Source organism: Sinohyriopsis cumingii, chromosome 11 (genome assembly GCF_028554795.1).
Source record: "Sinohyriopsis cumingii isolate HCF-2022 chromosome 11, ASM2855479v2, whole genome shotgun sequence".
NCBI classification, from domain to species: Eukaryota; Metazoa; Mollusca; class Bivalvia; order Unionida; family Unionidae; genus Sinohyriopsis; species Sinohyriopsis cumingii.
In genome coordinates, this window is record NC_142971.1 from 90,820,417 (window position 1) to 90,840,746 (window position 20,330).

Here is a 20,330-nt window from a genome sequence, read left to right on the forward strand (position 1 = left end):
TTTCCAGCATGTGTTCTTGTATCATATATACCTCCTTATACTCAAGTCAAACTGCTAACAACATAGATCCCTGATCGGTCATTGCATAATGCAATGACAGATTGTGGTCTCTGTTGTTTGTTATGTTGATTACTCCCAATGATTTGCATAGACCCAAATCTTCCCACACATTATGCACTGGCAAATCTGTCTGTGCAGTTTGCAGTTGGACTCAACTTATAAGCATGTACAAATAGTAATTTACCACCACGTATTCTTGGTGTCTCATTACCACTTAATAATATGGTTTAATAAATTACAAACACTGCTCTGAAAGTTTTATAAAGCACAAACATACTGGACAAGTGAATGCAATTCCTAAGCTCCCAAGACACCAAACTCTTTTAGCATATGAGTCTAAACATGAAGGGGGATAGTGCTTATATCATTGTTGATATTTACTAATTATGACAAGCTTTTACCACAAATATCCACCTAAATTAGATTTTTTAAACCACAATGTGGGTACAGTACCTGAATTTTGTGACAAGTGCTACCATACAATAAATATTTAGGATTAACAAATGATGCTTGATGAACCTTCTAGTTCAGCAATTTACTACGTGTTTGAGGTGTCTTCTGTTTAACACTTTTTGAAAAATGGAAAAATATTCAATATTTCTTGTCATTCTAAATCAGTAAATATTAATACTTGCATTTTATGAAATTTAAAATGCAACAAGATAATATAGGTTGTCTACTGATATGATAAAAGTTACCTGCATGTTCTTCTTTGAAGATAAATATTTGAAATGTGTACAATCTGTTATATGGAGAAAAACTTAAAAAAATGTTAACAGGCAATATGTTCAAAAACACATTTTTATGCTTTCTGTTATCAAAGCCCTGAAGCAGATGTTACCAACACCATGGTTAAAGCAGTATAGATCAGCATCAGAAGTTCGATATGTTTATAAAATGCAAAACAACAAAATGAAACCCTTCAAGGCCAAAACATTTGTACACTCATTTCCATGACAACTAAGGTTTCAAAAATATCAGTGTGCATAATCTTGTGATGACTATGACCTGCAAGGCCATCAATCAAACCCGCCCCCAAATGAAATAATGTCTGGTCCCATAAAGTTTTCTTATGTAATACCCAAACAAGTAACTTAGTATAAAAGAAAAACCCTTTATAATGAAAACAGAAATATTAGTCTAATGTGTAATTTTAACAAATAGCTTGGATGATGCATCAAAAGTTGCACAAAGAATGTGGCCTGCCAATGGTATGGAACTAATTTGTATCAGACACAAAGCCTATCAGATCAAATACTAGACCAAATCAATGCTGAGAAAGATACCTTAGCAAGTACATCTATATAGGTAACCACATTAGTGACATTTATAAACCCTTTTTATTATGTTTATGTACCTTTTTCAACTCTATATAAAAAACCCTTGTCCATGTAGGTCATGATTTTGTTTGTTCCCTGAACATCACTTACATATTGGTTTTCCTTTTATAAATTTCACCGGTGAGAGGTATCCAAGATTTAAAGTAAAATGTTTATATTGTAATGTTAAGAGCTCAAAGAAAAGTTTCCTTTATTTGCCTACCATTTGACAATGCCAAATGTCACATGCTCAAATAGATCTCTGATTGTAGCATAAAAAAAAGACTAGAGGCATGGCCGCAAATGTTGACCAGAAAGAAAGATAAAGCTTTCAATGCCTGATGCATTAAATTGTTGCAAAGCTGCATTGCCTCTGAAAGCCAATTTATAACCAACATTATGTTCCTTGCAGAACTTAACAGTGCAAAGCTATGATCTGAACATCAAAAGCCAAACTGGACAAGTTTGATTTGTTTCATTGGAAAAAATGGCTTGTGACAAATTTTAATAAATAACAAAATTCAGTTATTTTCTAGAGTTGTGATTATTAGTATTTTTGTGAGGGATATCTCAGTTATTTTTCTGCTAGGTGATCTTCCGGATGCAAGGATGTCACAATATTTTTAAAATCTCCACCTCTGTAACTGTGACCTTATTAGTCCATTCTGGATATGCAATAAGATAATGGTCGGTTGAAAAACTCTGCAAGAATTTATAGTTGTTAGCTAGTTTGAACTTAAATCTGGATACAATCCACTTCCAAACAAAAATGACATGACTAAGGTCTCTGAATATCTTAATAAAAACTTTTGAGTTTGTGTAAACAATCATTTATACATATCTTGCTGCAATAAAAAACAGCAAGTTTACATAGCGGGTTACACAAATCTGACAGCCTAATAAATGGCTTCTTCATGTATTTCTACAATTTGAATTTATCTTTCTTGTTTTACTCAACAGTTTAAAATCGTTCTATGCACTTTATTCAACAGTTCCAAAATTAACTTTATGGCAACAATGAATTTATATACCAATTTATCAGGGATAGGCCATATGTGACTTTGTGACATCGTAAATACATCCATCATTTAAACTTTTTTAGTCCTGGCTATCGACACAAGCATCTGATACTGACCCGTCATTATCATTAAAACTGCTCAGTGGATCTGAATAAAGTTTGGAATTCACCTGCAGTTGATAAGGAAACTTGCTTTCACTACATCGCATTCATAATAGCCAACCCTGTGATGTCATGGGAAAAAGTGTACAGCTTGTCATGCTTTTGAGATTTGCGCAAAGGTCAAAACCTTAAGAGTAAACTTGTGCATTTGAGTGAAACAATGTTTTTTTCTTTCTATCTGGGTACATTTATTATTCACAACTAACCAGTTTGTGGATATTGAACAGACATGCTGTATATAATGGCTTGGAACTCCAACTGCAAACTGCAAATATCCAGATCTCTTGTCTCTGCAGTTTGTCAGGAGTATGGACCATGATCTGCCAGCACATTATGTGACAGAAGATCAGGGTCTATATTATTTTAGCAGTTGGACTTGACTTATAAACAAGTATAGACAGTACAGTATTGACAAATGTCCAACAATTTCCACTATGGTAATATACCACCCTGTAAGCCAACAAGAATAAAATGTTCTCCAGGTAAATCAATTCTGTACCAAACCATTTCTTTGTCGCCTTTCCAGTGGCCTAGTAGTTAAAGCGTCTGCCTCAGAAGCAGGAGGTCGTAGGTTTGAACCCTGGCTGAGTCATACCAAAGACTAAAGAAAATGGTACTAACAGCTGCCTTGCTAGGCGCTCAGCATTAAGAGGTTAGTGTTAGGACTGGTCAGCCTGGTGTCAGGATAATGTGACTGGGTGGGACATCTTGCTACATTACATGTCTACAGCATGATGCCTCAGTGCTAGACATCACTATAAACTGCCACACTGCAGACATCGTAGACATATGACTGAAAAATTGTTAATGCTAAGTTAAAAACCCTAATCACACACACACCAATTGTTTGTCAGAGGCAAAATGAATGAAACTCCAACACCCATGTTATTTCAAATAATGGATTGTTTTTTCTTAATTGCAGACTAGTCTGTAGTCTTATTTTAGGTTATTATATACATATCACAATTTTTTTAATATGAGATATAAAGTACCATAGCATATAAAGCAAAACTTGGTGTAATCACCAATGAATATAAATGCATTTTAAAGTCACTCTGCTAAGCTATCCTGCTTCTTTGTCAGGAAAAATGAGATATTTTTATCATGTGATAAACAGAATCTTACATCTGTGCACATTTCAAATGAAACTTATGAAACAATTTAAATAAAACTTCACTTCCTAAGGATAAAAGAATGATTGATAATAATGTAAATTCATTTATTATGTTTGTGTTGGCACTAATTTTGGAGATAACCATATATACTTGAGTACAAGTGATATCCAACTGCAAACTTCACAGACCCAGATCAGCCACTGAATCAGCACTGGCAGATCAAGGTCTATGTTTTTTGGTATTGGACCCAACATCTACACAGTATATATTATACAGGTAGTTAAGTCCAATTATTTCCAAAGTAGAATTATTGTTTGATGGGTTTTCAATAGGGGTGAAACCAGACACACATGCCACATACTGATATGATTCACAATACACAGCCAATTAAATGATATATTATCGATACACATATCAACTCGATGGTCTTTCCATCTTTAGAAGGTCTGTCAATGGATGGAAATGCCCTTTTATGTGATTCACTGGATGCATTTCCAGTATGAAAATTACAGAGAAACATATACTCAGCATCTATTTATATGCCATTCTCGTCCATGACAAAACAAAAGCACATTCAAACAGTCTACCTCTTAGTTGTCAGTGAACTACATTCAACATGTTAGACCAAATAAGGCTGCTCCATCTGATCAGATGCAGGACTCATTTTAGCCACCAGACAGAGGTATTTTGGTCAAAATTAGTTTACTTCTCAATTTCACTTTTTTTAATTATTATTATTTATTCAGTTAATCTTAACCCCAACAGGGAAAAAAGTTTTGTAGCACATGATCCAGCAGGGCTAAATTGTTTGAAAGCAGAAATGAAAGTTGCTTTCTAATTTTAAATTGATTTTAATAATTTGGCTTGGTATATTGCCTCTTCCACATTTGCTGAAAGGATGATTAACCGTCATGCCATCTATTTTTGTCCATCCAGCATGGACGTCAGACTCATATTTAACACTATTTTCATGCTCAATATCACCCACTATTATCTCAATTAACACTTTTCCCAGCTCCAATAATCTGATAACTTCAAATCCTCATCTGAAGATGAATAATGCTGGGAATCAGCCAGTCTGAGTTTTCTAGGTAGCCCACATTTCATAAACTCATTTGTAAAACTTCCATGATGCAAGTTCAAATTATGACAAAATGATTCTTCCAGAGCACAATATGCCATAGAAATTAAGTTTAACAATCATTTATGTCATGTGACTAGCAATGCAAAAGGCAAGTTCCAAGTCAAATTTCAAAGCTGTAATTTTGTTTCATCTGTAAACAGATTAAATGCATACAGAATGTTCAAGTCCCAATTTCTGAGAAAAATCATCTTTCTACTGATTTCATGCAGGTAAGGCTCAATGTAAGGGCTTGAAATATTTGCTAGTTCTGCTAATAAGTGGCTACCCTATGCCAAATGGTGTCGGCAAATTCCAACTTTTCAACAGACAACTGGAACTGAACAAGCTGTTGCAATAAAATAATTACCACTGAATTGGTGGTGGGGGCGGCAATATTATGAATGTCACTTTAGTTTATCTGTAGATGGCAAGTGAGTGTTGTCATGTCCTTTTTGTTCCAACAAACAATATTGGGTGAATGTGCCTGACAAATTCTCAATTGAAAGAATAACAAGGCAAATAAAACTTTTTACAACTAGCACTTGGAAATAGTATGGACTGTTTTGTATCGATTTTATATCAATTGTATCGATATGTGTGTATCGTTACAGCAAAGGTACTGAGGCATCAATATTTCGATGAATCGTTTCACCTGATCCATGTCTACAAATTCATGATATGAAGCAGCCTAAAATTCTACAAAATGTTATACCGATGAAAATAATGAATTCGATTTAACCAATTAGTTGCCATGATATCTGAGACTTGAGCAAAGGTATATAAAAAAAAATATGAAATGTGCTCTCGAGCAAGATGCTATACAACTTGGCTATCCCTCAACATACTGATTAGCTAATTTTAAAATTTCTGCATCCTACTAAAAATTCTTTTAAATATCTGTGGTCGTGTCTATTTCTTAATTTCTGTATGAAGCTGATGCACTGCTGAATATATAAGCATCATCAACAGGTCAATTCTAAGTATATAAGCATCATCAACAGGTCAATTCTAAGTATATAAGCATCATCAACAGGTCAATTCTGAGTATATAAGCATCATCAACAGGTCAATTCTGAGTATATAAGCATCATCAACAGGTCAATTCTAAGTATATAAGCATCATCAACAGGTCAATTCTGAGTATATAAGCATCATCAACAGGTCAATTCTAAGTATATAAGCATCATCAACAGGTCAATTCTGAGTATATAAGCATCATCAACAGGTCAATTCTAAGTATATAAGCATCATCAACAGGTCAATTCTGAGTATATAAGCATCATCAACAGGTCAATTCTGAGTATATAAGCATCATCAACAGGTCAATTCTGAGTATATAAGCATCATCAACAGGTCAATTCTGATCTGTGGTTTCCATCCATATTCTCATTTTTCAGAATTTGTTGCACCTCCAGATGAAGAGATATTACTGAAAAGAAATTGTCGCTGGGAAGTTCTTGCTTGCTTACATATCAAATATATTTAGTACCTGTTTTATGTTAAAATCAACCTCTCTAAGTTTACTTACTGCTAATGCTTCTTGTATCGCTAAAGGTTCATCTCAGCTAGTTACAGCAAAACAATGATTAAGAATTCATAAATTTTTCAGACTTTTCACTCATCCAAAACAGTAGAATGTGTTCTGGACCTTTTATTTATTTTGTAGTACTCTTGTTTATCCACATTATAATTTATAGGGACCAAATCATGTCTCCACTAGTCCAGTTAATTGATGTTTGGAAACATAGTACATGTACAACAAAACAAACTTTAACCAAACAGTTAAAGCAAATTTTTTAGTGTTGTGACCTTGTCCTCTCAATAAAAGCATGTTATAGAAAGAATTATATTAGCTTCATGCCAATTATGGTGAGAATCTATAAAGGGGTTTAGGAATATATGCAAACAAAAAGCTTCAACCAAAAACTATTGATGCTGCCATCAGAAAAGTGATTGCTTTATCTTGCTTCCTATGAAAGTAGGCTCAACAAAATTAGCTAAATGGACTCTTGATCAAATCATTAATCCATGTGTTATAACTCCAGGAGGAAGATGCTGGAAATATGGTATAGAAATTCTAAATTGCAAAGGGCCACAAGACTGTGACAAAAAGAAAGTGCTATACATGTTAAAATGTACTAAGATGATCTAAGTATGACCATCCCAAAGCAATTACAATGGCTCTTTGTAAAACAGTTTTTGTGCAATCATACCTAAACAGATTAATGATCATCTTGGGAAGAAAGAAAAAAATCAGTCACAAAGGGGCACAATTTCATTAAACTAACACATTACATGTGTAAATCAAATCAGGTCATTAACATATTGCTTCATAAAAGTGTAAAATTTCTGGGCTGTTGAGTCAATTACACATATACAGGTATATAATGAAATCTCAGCCGTCGAAACTTTTGAGCCTATTTTGTAAAAATGGACTCCAATATGCAAATTTTTCTTCAGTATGCCTCAGCTGGATTTTTGTTATTCCTTTTGTCTGTTTTTCTTGATTCAAGATCAATAATGAATGAAGGAAAAAAATGACGAGACCATTATGCGCTGCCTCCTTCCCAGAGTTGATGACACAAGAATATAAACCATCACCATGCTTTTGAGTAATAAATACTCTAGAACATAAACACTGAATAAGATCCAACTGAAAACAGTTTTAAAAATAAAATACAAAAAAATTAGGCATATGACCGCTCATTCAGAATTATGATACCAAGATGCTTAGATATACACATGGACAAATCATCATGTACAAAAATTGCTTTACCACTAGGACTAGAACAGATCCAAATATATAGGGATTTACTTTCAGTTCTGTTTATGAAAAAGGAGATATAATATGCAAAAGCTAAAAAGAGAGAATGCAAAGCATGCAATAAATGGAACTTTAAATTATAGTAATTTTCACTTTCATTATAAACATTTCTCTGAAAATGGATATAGAAATTAATAATATGCTGACATCATAATATATTTAATGCCTATATCTAAGCTATGTCAAAATATGGTAACACTGCCAAAGATCAAGCTTACAAGACAACAAACTAGATGCTAGCGTGAGTATAACACTGAGATAGAAGGGGTGACAAAAGAGTGATGTTTTCATCTATTCAGGAAAAACAAAAGCAGAAAGACTGAATTATTTTTTCAATGAAAATCTGCAATACAGCACTAATAACAAAGAGGGGAAAAAAATTCACTGACAGCAAAATCAGTTGGGTTTCAAGAATTATGTCTTCTGTTTCAAAAAATGTTGGCCATAATAAAATGGTATCATTTAAAAGTGATTCAGTATGCATCTGTTGGGGGTGGGGAAGAGGAAATTGCCACCAACGGAGCCTTTACTCTCTGCTTTGTTTCACCAAATAGAGAAAACATGTTGATAAAGACAGTATATCAAACCTCCCCTTTTGGTACATGTAAACAAGCATAAACAAGGACTTCAACACGTACCGACTTTTGTGCCTGCATCGCTAGAAAGCACTAATAAAATAAAAAGAAAATAACAAATAACTAAAAGTTCATGAAATTCAATCTGTCACAAATAAAAATACTGCAAAAGAATGTTGCTTTTAAAAATCAAAACTAAGGGTGAACAAGAGTGACAGATCTACAGAATCTATATCAATTCAAATAAACATGTCTGCAAACATACATGGGTACCATTTTATCATTTACTTCAATTCAGTCAAACAGACTTTACTTCCATTGAAGTTTTCGATAATTTCTGTATCAGCATGAAAATTTTAAATTCCAAGCCTTTTGATGGCCTGATTGGGCATATGTAAAAACAAAAGTAATAGAATCAGAATCAATATTCCAATACAGAAAAACAAGAGTAGTAAATCAGTCAATATTCCAATGCATAAGAAACCTATTCAACAGGACACTACATTTTCAACAAAGACCCAAAATAAATGGATTTTATTCATACACTTTATTAGTGTTGTCTTGTTACTTTGACTAAGCAGACACCTGAATATAATGGACAGCATTATACATTTCTTAAACAGTCCACTATATACAGGTAATATGTATCTAAATGCGTGACAATATGAATGAATATGTCAAGAATGTCTGCGGTACATAAATTGACAACTTTATAAACAGTTCATGGAGAAAACACACACACACACACACACACACACACATTCTTGTCTCACTATTTCATAACTCCATATTATCAGACTGGTAATTTAATACAAGGTGATTCAAAATATTGATAATGGATAACAAAGTCAATTTCCTCCAACAACAAATTGGTTATCTAAGTTTTTATATGGAGGAGGGTTTAATTTAATATCTTGACTCGCAACTGTGACAAGCACTTTTAACTATAGCTTCCATTGGTATAAGCATTCTGCCACCCAACCAATCCAAGCAAAGTCACCAACATTTGTTCTCCTAAGAGTGATCTGGGGTCTTTTTTCCACAACTGAAAATTTGCCATCCTTAGGGTCCTTGCATTCAGCTGTAATCTCCATGCATCCAGATCATAGTATTTTACCCCATAATCATGTGACCATTAATTCAGGTAGATAGTGATAACTTTCAAGTTGGCTACCATTGTGGTCTATGCAGCACCATTTTCATTTAACTCATTAACCCCTGGTGCCGCATTTATGTGTCAGGAGGTAGTAGCCTACTGCCGAGCTCTGTAGCATCAAGGTAATGTAAGATACACTAAAGTTGGTGGTATTATAGAAAAGTAGACAGATGTAGCTCTACAATGATACCAAATAATCTGGAAGTCCAAGTTTCACTACAAAATACAGAAGGAAAAACTGATTTTTTTTGGACCCGATTTTTTTTCCACCCAAAATTCGCCTATAGTCGGAATCCAATTTTGTGTCCGGATTTTAGACTTTTTGATCTCAGATCTAAGGCAGACTGGTCTGAACTGCACACAGACAGCTGAACCTTTGCAAAAAGTAGGATAAGATGGGCATTTGGAATAAAGAGTGATGTCGATTCGAAAATGATGGGTCTGTTCAGTGGGAAAAATAACTTTCACCCTTCTGCTCATGCTTGAGCAAAATAGCCAATGAAAAACGATATTTCTAACACAACTAGGAATCAGGTTAATGGAAAATCACTTGGAAGTCAAAGTATTAGGATGTATTCAGAAATAGCATACTAAATGTGTTTCCTACTTGCATTTCCGGTGAAAATGACAAAAACCTCCAGGGGTTAATGAGTTAATACCAAGTAGAGATCAAAAGAACTCTCTTTGTATTAAAGAAAACAAAAACATTAATATGACCATAAATTCAAGAGTAGTGATAATATGTTCTACATGGCCATGGCCATATTGGATTTGTGAAGGGTACCATTTTCCTTTAGGAAAAAGCAGACATTACAAGTCATTTGATGCAACCTATGGAAATATAATTTTATATTCAAAGAGTAGTGATAACAAGATTTTCAAGATGGTTGCTCTAGGGGCCATGCTGGACTTTAGATCAGCACAAATGTAAACACCATAAGCAGTCTTTATGAGAAAATCCCATGCTGACCAATTTATGAGTAGTAATAAGAAGATTTTTATGATGTCCATTTTCATTTAGAATTAACAAACCGTGTTTTCTGGTGAAAATCCCATGCCAATATTACTTTACACTCATGGCAGCCATACTTGATGTCAGATTAATTTTAATTTAGGACCAACTAGACTTAAGAAGTTTTTCAGTGGAAACCCATGTTCATATGACCATTCATTCAATGTAAATAATGATAAGCTGTTCAATATGGTGACAATGGTGCATCACAGTTTCCATCTAGGAACCAACAAGACCACAGGATAAATGCTGGTAAAGTTTCATGGCAATTCTCCAAGTAGTATAGGAGGAGTAGCACTAATAAGCTTGTGCTAATGGGCAGAGAAACGATGGATGCACAACATACCATTCCACAAGTTCTCTGATCTCATATCCCTATTACAAAGCTAACCAAATAAACTATAAAAAACTGTTCTACCAATAACTACCAATCAAATGACCATTCTGTCTTCTTAATTCTTCAAAAGCTTGCTTAAAGTTTGGCTACACTTATTTAATGGGATTTTGCTGCATGACCCACCCCCACCCCCATTTGTGGCAACCCAAATCCATGCTTTATCAGCAAACGATGTTCTTAAAATTAGCATTTTCAACTAGGTGGTAATTGAAACCAAACTCAAAGAAGACAATCTGGAATAATGTATAGACTTCTTGGTGATTTATATTGATGAAAACATGTTTCAGTTGCATGCCATATTTACCACGTAGCAAAGCTACATGACAATAAATTTCTTGTCCTACACATAATTTTGCAACATTTTAAAAGCTAATATGTATCATATTTTATTACTTTATATTTCAGCTAGGATTTCACGGCTCTTGAACTTAATTGATATTTGCATGCAACAAAGTCTAATCAGCCATTCTCATTTGACACAGATTATGATTTATGGTGCTCTACAACCTAAATTAACCTCTGTATGAATCACTGTGTACCAAATCTACCAGTATACAGATGCACATCAAGCTGCACAAACAATATAGACATACATCTGCCATCACATACTATACTAATCATACTATACTACTAGATTTGGTTATACTCTGTTGACTTGAAATTAAAACTAGAACATAACAGTGTAAACCCTTATCCACTGGCAGATATTGCTTCAACCAATCTAAATCCATGCTGTTTACAGTTTGGTATAACTTTTATATGAGAAAATATGGTAATCAGTCATTTTTTTTTTTTCCATGAGCTCAAAAAAACCCCAAGGCTTCATGCAAATATACGTACAGAACAATCTGATTTATCCAAATAAGGCAGATTTTTATCCCACACCTATGTTCCTATAATGCTAAGATGAGAACACTCTCGACAAAACATGCTTAAGAATTTTTCATTTCTATATACAACTGTTTTGATCCTGAGGGAAGCAACTCCTAAAATTTGCGCAGAACATCATTTTCTTACAGCAGCTCCCAGCTGTCTAGTTACCACTAAACTGCATGTTAGAAATAAAAAAAAAAAAAAAATGGATCTTGTATGTGTTTAGTTAAGAGTACTGGACCAGATGAAAGTTCTCCAAAGTCAACAGCTCTCCATAATAATTTGTTAAGTATACAATGGAAGTATTACACTGAATATGGTAACTTGGTATAGTCCAAACTTGTACATCAGCAATCCCATTCATCTGAACAATGTTTCAGTTCCAGTGAAAATTTTGGACATATATGGTTCAAATATGTCCTTCAAAAGATATTAAATTATTGTCAAATATATCACCAGTTAAAATGACTACTACCTAAAGATACTGAAAAGCATTTTACAAAGGCTTACAATTTATACAGATTTATTCCCATCTCTTCATGTTCCATATCTGAACTGCAAACTAGTTATCACACTTGTTTGAAAAAAAAATTCCATCTTAAAAAATGGGCCTAATCAACAAATCACCTTTTTTTAAAAAATCAGAACAGGTTATAGCAATTTTAAAAATAACATTAACCAACAATTGTAAAAAACAACAAAGTATTTAAAACTGGTCAACTGCAGTGATATGCTTTATAAAACATGCAATAATGAACTTAGAGGCAGATTTTAAACCAGCATCCCTAACTCCAAGTGATAATTGTGGGGGTTTTTTTCTTCACTAAAATAGTAATGATTATCACCATAAAAGAAATCTTGTCTTATTTTTCAAATGTACTGCTTCAGAAACTTTAAAAATATGGTGTTGGATTAACATGCATTACATTCATTGACACTGAGAGTAAATGGCAATGTGTTCTCTTTTCCTAAATTTTATTGCTTTCATTAAGATTAGATTTCTTCAAATATTGACCTGATCAATTAATTACACACAATTTATGATGAAACTTCATGCTTCATACTACAAATTACTCAACATAACATATAATGCACATTAAAAAGTAAGCCCCAAATCCACCAAAATACTTCACTTTCCAAACCTATGTTATATTCCTTTTTCCCACTAATATAGAAACAAGAGCAAAAATGTTCTAATTACTCAATATCTAGTGGGATTTCATGTAACGTTTCAAGATCAAACTTCAAGCACAAGCATAAAAAAAACCTCAATGTGAAACACAGCCCCATTATACTGTGATTCTATAAAGCATGCCATGGTGCACTGTAATGTTAGTCAAACATTCTCTATACAAACAGGTCCCAAGGTTCCATAGCTCATGGTGTAGGATGAAAAAAGTAAAGAAGTTAATTTTTGTCCATTTAAATTCTGATGTTGATTTGTGTTTTAAAAAAACTTATATGTCAAATTTCTCAATCAAAAAAACCTCAAATATCTGCCAACAGTGGCATTCTTCATGCAATGAGCCAAAAGTACGAGGCAAAGGTGGAGCATAGGAATGGATGCATCATTTTCTTTTTAACATAATGGTTTACACATTTTTTTAATTAGTACCAAGACAGCATATATGTTGTGATCAAATATTTAAGTGACTGATTTACTGTCATTAAACTCAAAAGTTTTGCAACTAATAGACTAATACATAGTTTATTGTCTGAAATTTTAATAAATGTTTCTCACACAGCATTATAGTCATAAAAAGAGCCATAATGGCGATCTCCATAAATAATAACTATACTTGCTTACAAGTCAAGTCAAATTGCAAAGAACAAAGATCCTGATCTGCCATAGCATGTGCACCTGCAGATTAGAGTGAATGTTGTTTGTTCTACCTATTATTCCTAACAATGTACACAGACCCAGATCTGCTAGCACATTATGTGACTAGATCTGGGTCTGTACAGTTTGCAGTTGGACTTGACTTACAAGTGAGTATATCGGATAGTGAGATACCATCAATTTTAATTCATCTTAGTTGATATTACTGTTAATGTCTAACTTAACATATTTTAACAACTGTGTAAACAACAACTATTCTTGAAGAATAAACATTTTTGTTGTACAATAAAAACTGAAAACCATCCGTTTATTTTCATCTTAACGAATTTTTTTTTAAAAGTGTTTTTTGTTTAAAAATCATTAATTCATAACCTTGCATGCTCTAACCAAACAAAAATTATTTTGATAAACTATTTCAGGTGGTTAATTCAACTTAGGCAATAGACATGAAAATCTAAAATTCTGGTTCTGAAGAATGTCTTTATGGTACATTCTCTGAAGTTTCTTTAAGAAAATTTTGGTATTTAAGAAGAAGCTGCTCCAAACCAGCAAGCATATGATACAGGTGGTTGTTTAGAATCAAGTCTACCTTGCATTGATGGTTTTTCTAAAATGTGTCAAACATACAGAAGTTAGGTGCTTAATAATGGTGTCTAGTTAACAGAGATAAATATTTCATGGCAGATCTGTCTAAAATTCTAAAGCACTTTTTGGTAAGCTCAATGATACTATGCACAACAAGTTTCTGTAGTGGAAAAAAAGTCACTGATGTCTAGAGATATTTGTGGTTTGAATAACATGGACAGATAAATGAAGACAGTTTAAGAAATATTAAATTTAATAATGATAAAATGTTTCCCCATGTTATATTGGTGGTACTACAAAAGCCCAATATTTTAGAAAGCATGCACCAATCAGCCATCATCAAGTCATATTTGCACACAAAAAACAGTGAATAATTAACTAGATCAAAAATGTTAAACAGCATTACAACTGTTTTATTTGTAAATTTAGAAAGTACTTCAGCCACAGCATTAACATTTAATTAACGATAAAGCACAAATACTTTTAATGAAGGAGGAAAAAAGTTCATTAAAGTAGGCAACTTTTCAGGCAGGCTATGTATGTTAAATTCAACCTGCTCATTTGCTGTAATGTGTGTGCAAAACCTTAAATTCAGCATCTAAACATTTTACACATTATGTCACAGTAAAATAATTTGTTTGAAAAATCTGCTGAACAACAAACATGAGAGCATATATATTAATGAAAGTCATGACCCAAAGAAAGTACTGAATCAAGAAAGATCACATTCTGTGGTGAATACCAACTTCACAGCTGTAAAAAAAGTACCAATAGTGGACTTGAGAAAATAACATCACTGAAGATTTGGAAAATGGTTATTAATGAGAAAAATTCTGAGGAACATGTCATTTTAAACTCCGTTTAGAAAAGTATGCTCGAAGATTTATCAGTCTGATTAATAATTAAACAACAATTATATGTCCCACTGAACTCCTCCTTCCCAAGACTTAACTGTAGATTAACAATATGCTCTCATTTTTGCCCTGAAAATTCCTTGCATTGTAACATAATACCTAAAAATTGCATGTGATTTTTTATACAGGAAATGAAGAAACAAACTCATAGGAAAAGAGAATATAAAAATAGACTTACATGGTTCCGACAGTGCTCTGGCATTTTCTTGTCCATCTGTAAGCGAATTTAGAAAGACAAGTTACAAGATGAATTTACAGGTATCAAAGTTTACAACTTTTCTTTCCACTGCTTCCTCCTAAAAGAAAAAAAACTCAACTGAAAGACTTATTTCTAAGGTCAAAAATGCTTTTTTCTGTAACTTTTTATTTTGAGTAATGTTTTCTTTTTCTTGCATGTTCTTTTTCATTAGCAATGACTTGTGTTTCCCTTTCAATGTTGATTAAATTGAAGATGAAGATAAAAAGTGAAATGTCGGATTCTTATTCAACAGAATTTCTTAAGGGTCTGTCTTCCATATAAAGTGCAGAATGTTTATAAAATTCATTACATTTTCCAAGGACAAGAAGAAGCAATACCATCAGACTACAATATTACAACACACATCCCCACAACAAACAACCACATACTCAAACTCTGACTAGACTCAAACTATTGACTAATGTCAAATCACTGACTAATCAGCTGTCATACTTTTTTTAGGAGTTTGTGCATGGGAATGCTTTTCTTGTTAAAAGAAATGCAATTTGGGCCAATTTAAATAAATCAGGCTAATTAAATTATGCAGGGTTGCAATATATGACACAGCTGCATAAGCAACAAATATACAACAAATGTACAAATAAATTTAAGGTCAACATAACTGAAACATGAAACTATGACATACTTTTATACCAACGACTGTTCTTAAAAAAGATATCTGAAGGTCTCCCATGTTCACAGTACATTCACGTGTAAAAAAAAAAAAAGCTGGTAGGTTACAGTATGGAAAACAAGTATCCAGTCAATGATCTACACTAGGGATGGATTGGTACACCAATAAACCGGTGGCGTTGACTTGTTATAGAAATGTTCAATACATGAAAATGCCACTTCCATATTACTCTGTCAATCATTCCTTACAGAAAGTAAATAAACAATGTAGCACTGGATGTCATAGTTTTAGTTTTGCATCTGAATGCAACGAGTGTATTCCCATAAATAAAAATGACACAAGTTATCCAAAATCAACAACAATTTACAGGTGCATGTCTAATGGCATTACATGTATACCATCCATAGATACAATACATTTTGAGCATCGGAAGTTGCATATCATATCAGATGTGAGTTGCCGATATGAAGACCTAAAGCCTACCCAACATCCAGCACCAACCGGGAATCATTGTTGCATAATGCCCCAACATATAAAAGTCTAGAATCTATGAAATGGAACTGAATGAACAGTATAGGATCTGGTCAACCAGCACATTACAAGATAGCAGACAAGAGTCTCTGATGATTGGGTGCAACGATGTACATGCAAATATATGTGCCACAGTACAAATACTCAATGGCATTCCAATATGCATGAGTCTAATATACAGATTGGAATGCAAGTTAAGCATGCCACAATGACTTGGGTAATGTCTCCCAAACCTGTGAAAATTTTGTTCAGATCTTCTTTTCTGAAATGGTACTAAATACTTTTCTGATCTAAATACCCCCAAAAATCATCCTATATTTAAACAGATATATGAATTTTAATACAATAATAATCTAATGAAAGCAACATTTATTAGGAGAAAATAAAGCAGCATAAACTTGGAGGAGGGAACTAGGTTCTATATACTGCAAAAAACGTCACTGTTTTGTGACAAATAATAATTTTATAGAAACACTAACATTTTTTTTGCAAACCCCACCCAAAAAAAACCATTTGAAATAGCTGCATTGATAAATTTTCATTAATATAATCTAGATTTTCATAAAGATCAAAAAGCATTTTGGTCGCTAGAGATATTTTTGTCAATTGGCCTCTCAAATGTCACAACTTAAGCCTTTGATGTGACTTTTCCAGCTATTGTTTTGTACTAATTGGAGATAGATGTACATTTGAATTACATGTTTCAGACTTGTGCTGTCCTTGAGATTTATTTGAGGCATGTACACCTGCTTTAGTTACTTCATACTATATGGATAGTGAAATCCCAAAAGTTGGCTAGGAATCAGAGCAGGCCACCCATTCAAGGCAAGCAAAGTATCTCAAAAACAACACGCCATGATGGCAACTATTTTGAACTGCATGAAGCTCTTTACTAGTTTTTTTCAAAATTATCACAGAGGAAAATTAAATGAATTTGCACTGTGAACATCACTTTGTGTCAAAAATGACCTTAGGACATGAAAAATGCACGTACGAATTTGCAGCTGGGGTGCGAAAACCTCTATAGGTATGAGCTTCGATTCACTTGTCAGATCAAGGGAATAATATTCATATTTTTTGTTCTTATCATAACTATCCTAAATAATGACTTTCGGACCTTACTGGTGTATTTTATATTTGTATAAATTTTTATATTAAGCAGGTTGATGTGGCATCAAAATTGTATATAAGAATTCTCCCTTGTGCCCTTAGCATATGGCATGCCAAAACTGCATTGCTGCAATAATCATGCCTCTTTCATTTTAAATGCATATCCTCCTACTATAAGGGAGACAAACTGTTAATTAGAATATGTCACAAAGTGGGACTTCATTCCAAACGATGATCACATGTCAAAAGATAAGAACTTTAGATACTTTACCGCTGTACGCCAGAACTGTCACATCTTCGATTTTGCAATAATAAAAGGAGGCAAAATATGTTCCAAATTAGAAATACTTACTATGATACAATCAGAGAAATAAATTTTTAAAAGCAGAAATTATGTGCTAATTAATGAAACTACTCACTATGCATAATTAAAATTCTTCCATGGTATTTAAATATATTCATGTATGTCATCAAATTCTCAGCAGCTCATTTTCTGAGAACTAAATCTTAGTTCTTATTTTCCTAATGCTGTTAACTATTTTGTTATTGGGGGGTGGGGGTGCCAAGTTGTATAAAGCGCTTGCCTTTCCTGATCACTGCCATCTTATCTCTGCCCATATGGGTTAAAGTCTATGGCTCAGTCTACGTGGGTATGTGAGAAATCCAGTAGCTTCCTATGGATCAGTGGTTCTTTCCTGTGTTCTCCTGGGTTCTTCCTCTGCCAGTTATAAGCATATCATGTGCTAAAAAATGAAGTCAAGCCCACAACATATTTTTTATCCCCATATCTACCAGCCAAAATGTCTAATTGGTTACAAGCAGGTAGACCTTTCAAACATAATCTTGAAAAACAACATTTCTACAACAGAAACTGAAATGGTGAATTCTGTAATGCAATTAGCTCTGCAATTAACTAGAAGTTTTTTTTTTTATTATATATATATTTAGTAACCACATTACAAGATGGCAGACAAGTCTTGAAGATTGTGTGCAACAGTGTACGTGATAATACTTGTTTGCAGAGTAGCATCATTTGCAAATATTTTTAGACTTAAATGCCAGAATGTTTTAGAAAAATCTGGTATAATTCTACTGAGTGGCTTTTAAGAAGTTATGTTTTGGATTTTCACTTTTTAGTAACAGTTACCACTTTTTTGGGCAAAAAATATAATCTGTATAAATTTTAAAGCTCTTAGAACCAGAAAGCTTTCTGCATAATTTGGTAAAGTTCTACTGAGCAGTTAATGAAACAAAGTTATTTATTTTTTTCTTTTTAATAATGGTGTCTATATGTGGTGGCAGACTGACATTTTATGAAAACTGAAAGCCCTTTTGACCATGATGCTTTTGGTTAAGTCTGGTTGAATTCTGTTCAGTGGATTTCCAGAAGTAATTTAAATGTTCTTCTATTTTTAGCAGCGTCTGCATATTTTAGTAATTGTTGCCATTCTAGATGGTGACTCGGCATCATTTGCAAAAATCGAAAATCCCTCAATGCCAGGATACTTATCAAATCTGATCAAACCCTGTTGATCTGATATTTTTGTGTGTGAAAAATCATTAAAGATTTTCTATATTAGTGATGGCAGTTATATAGTAAGGCAACCAACATATCTGTATAAACATGTTGATGTCGTTGTTGTTGTAGGGTTTAACAACATTTTTCAGCACATGATAGGCCATACATGGCGGCCAGTATTAATGGTGGAGTTAGAACCAGGGAAATCACCGGAAATAACCACTGACCCTCGAGAAGCTACTGGCAAGCTTTCTCACATACCCACACTGGCTGAATCTGTGACTCGAACCCACGCAGACAGAGTTGAGATGGCAGTGATCCTAAATGGAGAGGGCTTTGTATAAACTTGAAAGCCCTTGATGCTCTGTCAAATCTGGTTAAATTATGTTGAAGGATTTTAAGCACAATTTCATTAAGAAGTTTTCTAGTTTTGGTAATGATGACTATATCTTCTTCTTCTTCTTGTTTCAGCACACGATAGGCTATACATGGCGACCAGTATTAATGGTGGAAGAAGAACCTGCAAAATCCCTGGAAAGAACCACAGACCCTAGAGAAGCTACTGGCAAGCTTTCTCACATACCCACATTGGCCAAATCCGAGACTCGAACCCACGCAGACAGAGGTGAGATGGCAGTAATCCGTAACGAAGAGCACTTTAGACCACTCAGGGCCCTTGACTATATCTGATGGCATATCAACATCATCTCTACCAATATTAAAGATGTTCATAACAAGATGCCTTCTGTCAAGTTAGATGAAATTCAATTTAGAAGTTTTGGGGAAAAATGGTCATATAAAGATTTTTTAAAATTTAGTTGTTATATTCATTAGCATATTAGTTTGATCTCTAAAAATTTAAAGGTCTTCATGCCAGGATGCTTGCTGTTAAGGTTTTTGACATTCTACATCTTTCCCCCAACTCACACTCGGATAGCTCATGAAGCCTGTGTATAATGAGGCAAGGATTCCATTTTTTTTGTTTCAAAATTATAAATCAAAGCCATATATTTTGGTACATTTTCTGTCAAAGAAAAACCATTTTCAGTACACTGAAAATAATATACATGTATAACTAAATAAATATTGATTAAAATGACCTACTGGTGGCAATACTAACAAATAAATGCCAATTAAATTGGTCCTGTCAAGTGTAATTTGTGCTCCAATTTTAACTTTTACCTTGGTTTCAGTGTACTAATCATAACAAACGTGATGTACCATCTTGTATTCAAATGTGAAAAGCGTCAATCGACCATCACTGCGATGACCACAAGTGTTTCTATGAAAACCAAATTAAACACCAGTTGCATTTTGATCTCCAT

The 20,330-nt window shown here is 33.5% G+C and overlaps 1 protein-coding gene across 1 annotated transcript in view; it reads right to left on the bottom strand.

The window, feature by feature from the left end:
- The window catches only part of LOC149788976 (plasma membrane calcium-transporting ATPase 2-like), a 104,254-nt gene extending 86,165 nt beyond the window's left edge, over positions 1-18,089 (bottom strand). Inside the window, exons 1-3 of the mRNA XM_089973573.1 lie at positions 18,071-18,089; positions 15,152-15,187; positions 8,260-8,289 (exon numbers count right to left, since the gene is read on the bottom strand). Of these exons, the coding sequence (XP_089829699.1) occupies positions 8,260-8,289; positions 15,152-15,187; positions 18,071-18,089 (85 nt within the window). The remainder of the gene's footprint in view (positions 1-8,259; positions 8,290-15,151; positions 15,188-18,070) is intronic.
- Between the last annotated feature and the right edge of the window lie 2,241 nt (positions 18,090-20,330).